At 39.9% G+C, this 9,587-nt stretch overlaps 1 protein-coding gene across 1 annotated transcript in view; it reads left to right on the forward strand.

Annotated features, from left to right (window-relative positions):
* The first annotated feature begins 5,477 nt into the window (after positions 1-5,477).
* ggt1b (gamma-glutamyltransferase 1b) overlaps positions 5,478-9,587 on the forward strand; it is a 29,696-nt gene continuing 25,586 nt past the window's right edge. Inside the window, exon 1 of the mRNA XM_037692027.1 lies at positions 5,478-5,604. Within this exon, the coding sequence (XP_037547955.1) occupies positions 5,478-5,604 (127 nt within the window). The remainder of the gene's footprint in view (positions 5,605-9,587) is intronic.

Below are 9,587 nucleotides of genomic sequence, written 5' to 3' on the forward strand. Positions count from 1 at the left end.
TTCCAAGTTTCTCCTGGACTTTGGATCAACCGGCTAACAGGCAAGCAAACAATTGACACAGCGCTCCTGTTCCAACGCAGAAACTCACCTTACAAAAGATTATAAATCTGCCCACGTGTTTCCCATATTTAGGAATTAGCACTTGCTCTTGAATGTGCTCCTGTAAAACTTGAATAATCTTATCGCTGACATCCTTGTCCTGATATTTGACCACACCTCTCAGATCTTGGGCGGAGCAGATGTTTGTGAGAACCCGAATCGCCATTTTAGACACTATTTTGGTTCTTTTCAAGTTCACGTAGAAGTCCACAGGCACTATAAGTTTTTCCAGAATTGCAGAAACCAGATCATCCACGAAGGAAGAGCTTTCATCTGTGGGAGTGGTGTAATTTCTGATAGCGCCTACTTTAGTCAAAACTCTCATAACCGTAGCCAACGTGAAGAACCGCAGTGTCTTTACCCATTCTGCTTCTTGAGTCAAAATACTGGATAAACCTTTTCTGCCAATCTCTGAATTCAAGCTACCATCGTCAGAGATTGGCTGTCCATCATCCAAAGTTGTGTCTGTCTTCGTGAAAATATCATTTTCAGTGAATGATTTTTCAAGATATTCCGAATCCATAATTTCAGAAATCTGGTCTTGTGGATTTGATTCGTAAAATTCATGTCTTGAATTACTTCCAAATGCTGAATTTTCAGAAGGTGTGTCAGTTCCTTCATATTCCCGTCGTCGCTGTGCATAGTATTCTTTGAGAAGTATTTCAGCTCTTTCCAAACCATCAGCTTCATTTTTAGCATTCGATAGAAAATCGTTAAATTCATGGATCCGTGCAGTGGTCTGGACTATGTCTTCTGCAATGTCCTTGCTTGAGGTTTTGGACTCAAATGAGTCAGAACTTCTCTTTTGGCTCTGCATTTTGGCAAATGCTTGCTGTCTTTCTTCTGTCTTCTTTCGTATAACTTGGTATACTAATCTGTTGAAAAATCAGTCCTATATAAGCCTTTTCATGATGATGTCATGTGCATCAAAGGATTTTAATGGCTTTGATACTCACTCATTAGTGATGACATCACTCATTAGTGATGACATCACTGAGTGATGCCATGTGATGTCATCACAACATTAGTGATGTCAGAGACAGTGATGACATCATTGATGACATTAGTCATGACACAATCAATGATGTCATCACTGCATGTTGAGACAAAGCAAAACCAAAGGCTGAAACCAAGTAGGGCTGCACCAACGAATCGCCAAAAATCCATTATTAAAAGTGTTGGCAACAAATTTCATTATTGATTCGTTGTGTCGCACGATTATGCGTCTTGCACTGCGCTGCGGAGCGGTTTTGTTCACCTGCAATGCATTGTCAATGTTGACTGACTGAATAAAGTTTGAAAAAAAAAATAAAATCTCCGCAGCGCGAGTTGAACACAGCGAGGGGGAAGGCGGAAGCAGAGCAGAGGCAGTGTTTTCAAAGGAATTTAAGTAAATGTTACAAATGACTGACGCAGAGAAAACTGTCGACCGAAGTCCTACAAAGTGTGGGAGCACTTGACGCTTCACAAAGATAAAAACTGCACAACATGCAGCTTTGAAAAGTGCCGACATGACACGGAGCACCATGCTGATGAAAGTAACATGTGGCAGTCAAGGGAGCTCAGCAGCAGATACATGTCTCACTCCCAACTCGTGTTGGCAGTTGAGTCTCTATATAAAATATACCACGTCTGATCTGTTTCCTAGTGAGAAAACGCAACGTCAGTCTCTCTGGTAGCTGAAGCTGCTGCTTGTTTGCTGATTAATGACTGAATGCATGGAGCTTAAGTAGTGAGCGGGACAGGTGGAGTACATGAGCTTGATTGCAGAGTGAGATGTAGAGCAGAGAATGACAGGAGCTGAAAGAACTTGGCAGGGGCAAACAAAAACAAAAACTAACAGCCAGAGCAGGAGAGGGGGCAAAAACATGACACTAAAGCTGCATTATAAGGATGCATTCATACCAGCCCTGTTTAGACCACTTTAATTGAACACTAGTCCATTTGCCTAGAAAGGCTGGTTCGTTTGGGGAGGTGTGAATGTGCAATTGAACTCTGATGCGGACCATAAAAGAGAACTCTGGTCTACCTAAATACCTAGATCTTCGTTCGGTTGAAGTGAACTCTAGCGCAGTTCGAATGAACTGTGAATGCAAGCAGACCGGCAACCACTCCAGGGCCATCTCAGCTGCCTTGTGTGAAAAACAACATTCTCCATGGTCTTTTGCCTCATCTTCCGCTCATGCTGATTCCATTGTTGAAAAATGTTTGTTTGACACATGTGCCACAGACAAAACAGAAATCCTAAAATCGTTAAAATTTGACGCCACTCCATTTTTGTTTTTATTTCCAGATGTAAGTTTTACCCAGTGTCTTCTTCAGAGGTTTTCATGTTGTTTCCTTCAGTAGTTCTTAGTGCAGCACCACCACAGGTGGGGGACATGTTGGCTCGATTGACTGAGTGCAGTGTGAATGTGAACTGCACCAACTGTAAATGTAAAAAAAAAATTCTGAATCTTGGTCCCCAATCAAACCGAGTCTACCAGACTATCAGGTGTGAAAACGATCTGTTTTTGAAAGTTGAACTCTGAGATCTCCTCTTCTGTTTAAAGATGGTTTATCTTGTTTTACATAAATTGCTTCCTTCACCCCCCTCTCAAACCATCAGTCTTCTTGGTCCAAAATGGGAACAGCTTTTTCCTTTTGAGTACAAAATAATTTTTGTTTTATTACCGGAGATGCCTCTGAGTCCTGCTTGCACCATGGTTTTCAAGACAACCGCATCTATGAAGTAGAAAAAACTGGTTCTTAAGCACATCAGCTGTAAGGTCCCAGATACTGTCGACACTCTCCAGTTTTCCCATTGCCCTAATCGATCAGTGGATGATGCAGTAGCAATAGCCCTACACTACCCTCTGCAACACTTGGAAATCAGCAGAATATATGCCAGAATGCTCTTCTTGGACTACAGTTTGACTTTCAATACCAGCTGCACCCACAAACTGATAGAGAAGCTGACAGACCTCAGCGTCCCGCCTCCCACCTGTAACTGGATCCTGGACTTCCTGACAGATAGACAGCAGGTGGTGAGAATGGGTGTCTACTGAACTCACAGTCGGCACAGGATCCCCGCAGGGCTATTGCCTCAACCCTAAACTCTTTACCTGTACACTTATGACTGTGTCTCCACCCAGCACAACACCATCATTATTTAATATGCTGACACCACCACTATATTGGGGCTCATCGGGGAGGGGAATGAGTCAGGATACAGGACTCTGTTAAACAACAATATAACCTATGGAGAGAAAAACAATCTCATCCGCAATACAGACAAGACCAAAGAAATCATATTGGACTTCAGGAAGAACCCCCCCTCCCATTACAGCCCCTCATCATTAAATGGACTATGGTAGAGAGGGCTGACAGCCATAGATTCTTGGAATTGCAGGTTACATTGGACCTGAGCTGGTCTCTCAACACAGCCACAGTGAAGAAAAGCCCAGGAAAGGCTTTACATCATTAGGCCGCTCAGGAAAGAGGATCTGAACCAGCGCCCTCTCACCCACGCTTATATATGACTGATACAGAGTATCCTAACTGCAGACATCACGTCTGGTATTCTGGTATGGGAATACCACACAAGCAGAAAGGAAGGTCTAATGCATGCATCAGGACAGAAAGGAAGGTGCTGCAAAGAGTCATAAAGACTGTCGAGAGGATCACAGACAAAACTTTCTTCCATGGACTCAATGTATGTACAGTGCTGTCAAAAAAGAGCAGATAGAATCACCAAGGACTCACTCCAGCCTGCTCACTTTTTCTTATCAGACACAAAAAATGTTTGTGTAGCCTGAGACACAGTAGAGTGGATAACATCATCACCCATAGCACAAGGTTTTTTAGTAGTTTTTCCCTGCCACAGTCAGACTGATGGCAAAACAAAACTACTGATGAGGTGCAATAATAACCCTACACTATCTAACTTCACGTCATGTGACATGGGAAGGTGTACATATTACCTACTTTCTGTACAGTGTAGATTTAAACCACTTTATTCTTATTTTGTTTAAATTATTTATTGTTGTTTTAGTATTTTTGACTGAGAGAGCTCTGCACAAGAATTCCAATGAGCCTGGATTGTTGGTTTGTGCACAAATGGCAAATTAACTTTGTACCTTTTGTACCTTTGTTTTTTCATCATCTTTAGTCACCTTCCTCAAATAATATGTCATCTGTTTCAAATGAACCACCAGCTTCTGTTAATTATTTTTTTCCACACATCAGTTGAAGCATCACAGTTGACAAAGATTTAGCTGATCAGATTTAACTGATCAGATTTTCAGTTTCAGGGTCATGCAGCTGATATCAGACTTAGACATGAAGACTTGGTACAGAGGAGTTGAACTATCATCTCCACTTGTTTCTTGTTGTTCTGTTTGCATTTGTACCACTGCTCATGACACAAGCCTTACTGTGGGCTGGCTTAACATTTATTGACTGTGTGATACAATTCCATCACCTATAAAATGCTGCAGACTGTTTCAAAGAGCCTGCTGCTGCTGTGGACACAAGAGGAAATAAGGTAGGGCAGAAAATCTCTTTAAAATTTGAAGTTCTTTAAACTCAAATCAAAAGGAATGAAAAACAGTTTCCATACCACCATATCCATTTTATTTACCTGCTTCTCCTTTCCCAACATTCTTCCAAACCTTCATTTTTTTTCGGTGGCAAGATGGGGTAGAGGTAGGGCAGCTGACCTGGGACCAGAAAGTTGCGGCTCGACTCCCAGCCATTCCCGCATGTCTTGGTGTCTCTGAGCAAGACACCCAATCCCCAGTTGCTCCCTGGGTGCCTACTTAGCTGCTCACCTCTCCACATGTGTATCTCACGTGTGATGGGTTAAATCAGATAACAAATTTCACCATTGTATGGGAACATACAATGATGACAATCTCAAACTTCCCTTCCATTATATTGTTGAAAGGATTAGCACATTCTCGCCCATCTGTTGCTCTTGGGCCAAAATGGTTGACAAAGCCTCAGTCGTGGGTTTAATTGCACCGCTCGGGGTGGCTGTGTTGGAATAGCTCTGTTACATTCATTCTGAGATTTTGCTTTTGGAAAAATTTAATGCCTCTTTTTCTGGATGTAAATCTTTTTTTTTTTTTTTTTTTGGATGATTGTTTCCTGTGGTATGGGATGCTGTGCAGCTGGAAGGATTTTTACTGAAACTTTTTTAGTTTTGGACATTTGTTATGATGCATAACAAGGTGTTTAGTTTTTTTTACAACCGGGAGCAGCAGATGAACATCTCAAAATCTCAAATAATATCTCAGCTACCCCAAATCTCAAATGAGTTGAAAAGGAGGCGCCGTAAATGCATTCTCATCTTCTTGCCAGCTGTGCTTGAGTGCCTGACCACAGAGATCCTAGAAATGGCAGGAAACGTGACTCGTGACCGCAGAAGGACCAGGATCGTCCCCTGGCACCTAGAGCTGTCTGTCCGCAGCAATGAGGAGCTCGGCAGGCTGCTGGGAGGAGTGGCCATCGTTCTGGGAAGAGGTCTGCCCAGCATTCAGGAGTTCCTGCAGCCCAGAGGAACCGAAAAGTCAGCCGAGTCTGGGTGGACAGATAGGAATGCATCTGCAGCCAGTTTCTTCAGATCCGCTGTGGGACAGACATTTACAAGTGATCCTTCCTGTCTACAGCCATCAGTATCTATAACATATTTTAATGAAACAAGGATAACGAGTTACAACATTTAATTTCCCTTTGGGATTAATAAAGTATTTTTGAATTGAATTCAATTTTGACTCAAGGGCAACTGGAGGGCTAATATGTGGATTAAAAAAAAGAGATATCCTATAACACAGTTGTTCAGCTGCATGTTTTGTTTAGCTGTTAAATAATAAATTTGATATAATTCCTGTGATCAAAAAAATAGGTTGAAATACTCAATTTTTTAATTGTCATTTGCCAGTATGTTACGATAAAAGCCAAATAGTCAGAACATTCATGTTTAAAAAATATTTAATAAATTGATGAATGACTCTGTAGGCAATTTATACTAATAACACTATAATTTAATAAATACCAAATTAACATGCCATTAATAGACATTTATTTGATCAATAAAGATAGATATTGTTTGCCATCGATGCTGAAAGGGCAATATAGTTGTTTATTAGTCTGTACCACTGGCAAAACATCTCATAAACAGTGAATACATTTTCTGTGAACTTTCAGAAAGTAATCATTGAAAGTGGATGCCAAAATTAAATGGCCTTAAAAAGCATATAAATGATCAGAACTGGGCCAGTTTCCCAAATGCTGAGTTAAACTTTAGTGGGGTTGTGGCATGATGCAGGTGGCCCTCTTCCTGCCTCTGGAGGTATAGATGTCTGTGATGGTGAGGAGGCTGACTCCAACAGACTTTTGTGCAGCCTTCACCACTCTATGCAGAGCTTTCTTTTCTGCAGCTGTGCAGCCTCCATGCCACACGATGCTGAAGCACAATGCTCTTCACTTCACACCTGTAGAAGGAGGTGAGGACTGAGCTTCTCAGTCCAGCTTGCCTCAACCGCTTGAGGAAGTAGTCTCTGATGTGCTTTTCTGATCAGGCTGGTAGTATTGTTGCTCCAGCTGAGGTTGACATTGGTGCACACCCAAATATTTGTAATTGCAGACCACTTCCACTACAGATCCTCGTATGTTAGGGCCGGGGGGAGTGTGCTCTGTCTGAAATCAATGACCATCTCCTTTGTCTTCTTTAGTGTGATGTAAAGGTTGTTCTTCCTGCACCAGCTCTCCAAGTGTTCCACCTCCTGCCTGTAGCCAGACTTATCGTTGTTTGTGCTGCATCCCACCACCACTGTATATAGTCTGCTAACTTTACAATTTGATGGCCTGGCTGGGTAGATGTGCAGTCATATGTGAATCAGAATCAGTATAAGCTTTATTACCACTGTACCGAGATACCTCGAGAATATGTTCGTATAGTTATCCGAAAAATGGGCGGAGTGCACGTAGCTGCTGCTATGATAGTGTGGCCTCCTTTTAATCCTTTTCAGAATCCTTTTTTAGATAGAAAAGGGGAAAAAGCCACAAGGAGAGGATAGTGGCATTACCAAAAAAGATCTCTTCACACCTCAGGACACAATTTCAAGACATCAAAAAACTCTGTCAGCAAGCACATTTATGAACATGCTACACATGCATTTGACAGCAAGGTGATCCATGAAGCACTTACAGATAGACATTCAGACCAGTTACTGCAGAGCTCTTAGGAGCTGGGATGATGGTGGCAGTCTTCAGGCAGGTAGGAACAGTTGACAGGTTGAGGGAGGAGTTAAAAATATTGGCCAGCATCTCGCAGAACAGATAGGTACAGTCTTTCAGCACCCTCCTCGGGATGTTGTCTGGGCCAGCTGCTTTATGAGGATTATCCTCCTGAAGGTCCTCCATACTCTGCTGATGTCACGCTGAGGAATTCCTCTTCCAGTGGTGATGTTCTTTACCTCTCATAGATAAAGTATCAGTGAGGATAAATCACTTGCTTTTTTTTTTTTTTTTAAAAAAAAAAAAAAAAAAAAAAATTTTTTATTTCCACTGGAAGAAAAAAAAACTAAGCCGAAAAAATTGTTTTTTTTTTCGGTGAAAGTGATTTTTTTACAATATATTTTTTACATTTTGCATGTTTTTCTTTTCAAGGAGTGATTTTTATAAATTAACTTGAATAAATGAACCTGTTTTGTTCAGGGTCAAATTGACCTGTTGATTTAAAACCAAGACAAATGTCATGCGGATTTGTGTTGAAAATAAACTCTATTCAACCACAGGTCCAGAGGTCCACTGGTCCAGAGGACCAGGTTGAACTTTTTTGGATTTTTCTACCTGGATTATTGAGCATGTATCAGGATATCTATTCAACCACAGTTTTTAAACCAGAAATGTACAAAATAACAACAAAATAAGGGATAAACAACATGATTACATTACATGTGTGTCCGTGTCTCCGCAGTTCACAAATGTAATGTTGTGATAGCAAACAGTCAATTAGCATTTAAGCTAAACAAGAATTAGGATGTAAAAGTTGAAGTTTATGCATTAATCCTAATGTAATATGAGTGTTAGCGCAAGTTTTGTGTTGTCATCAGGTATAATCTGGTCCTATTTTTAGCCTGTTGCCAAAAATTTGTACCTCATATACAAAGAAAATACCTGTACAGTAAGTATCAAAAATTGATCCTACTAACCCGTTACAGTGATGCTATGCTGAAAATGCTGTCACATGTGCTAAGATCTCAACCAAACAGTTTGTTACAGACCATTAAAACGCACATTAAACTTGTTCCACGCAGAGAAATGTCACTGTTGTGTAATTTATGATATCATATTAACATTCCATTTATCCTCACACTGTCATGGGTTGAACAAACACTGTAGAAAGTGTCTGGGATTCAGTTTGTTTGTAGATTTCTTTGTTGTATTAAAATATAATAAAAAAAACTGATCTGTGAATCTTTCATCAATAGTTTCAAAGAGTAAGCCAAGCAAAGGTTGGAGGCACACAAACACAGGGTCATAAAAAAGTATACAGACAGTGAAATAGTTCAAACTGATCCAGATTGATAGGAAATGATTCAATAGAACAAAAATGGTTGCAGAAAATTAAAATCATTACAAAAATGAAGTTATTTAGTGTTTGTTCAGGTTAGATAGGGAGTGAAACTGTACTGTTGTTGTTGTTTTAATTTTTTTTTAAATTTAGTATAAACATACCTAATCTAAATCAATCTTTTGACCCTAATACAGACTCAGATTAAATTATATACTTATGTACGAAGGTAAAAACAGTCAATTTTTATAAATAACAGATAGTATTACTAGTTTCAGAGACACAGGGACTTGTTTTTGCATTAACATCTGACAACAATGGAGATTAAAAAATAGCCAATTATGAATTATTGTCTCCATTTCACGGGGCAGCTGTGGATGAGTGGTTAGATCAGTCATCCTCCAGTGCAAGAGTTGGAGGTTCGATTCCACCAGCAATCACATGCTGGTGTCCCTGGGCAAGACACTGAACCCCTCATTGCCTCCCATGTGTGTCCCATCGATGTGTGAATGTGATTTAAAAAGTACTGATTAATCTTTGTATAAATATATTAGAGTGCTTTACGAATGGGGAAAATGAGAGCATAGATTGCAGTGTAAAGTACTTTGAGTATATTGACTTGATAGAAAGGCACTATATAAGTACAGTCCATTCAATTTTTTTTATTTTTATTTATAAGGGTATGAACAAAAACATTACCTAGCCAATAAAGTTAATTGTTTAAAACAAATGCTGCATTTGTTGTATTTTGTTGCCCTTTTGCCTTTTTTATGGCTCAAGCATTTGTTTTCATCATCATGTTCATTGAAATTGATTATTAAATCATTAAAGAGAGTGGGATTTTATAGTATTTTCACTTATTCTCAAAATAAAATAATAAACACTGATGCAAGGAATAGAAAACAGTCATGGTTGTCATGGCTGAATC

This window comes from Nematolebias whitei, chromosome 18 (genome assembly GCF_014905685.2).
Source record: "Nematolebias whitei isolate Nwh7 chromosome 18, NemWhi1, whole genome shotgun sequence".
Classification (NCBI taxonomy): domain Eukaryota; kingdom Metazoa; phylum Chordata; class Actinopteri; order Cyprinodontiformes; family Rivulidae; genus Nematolebias; species Nematolebias whitei.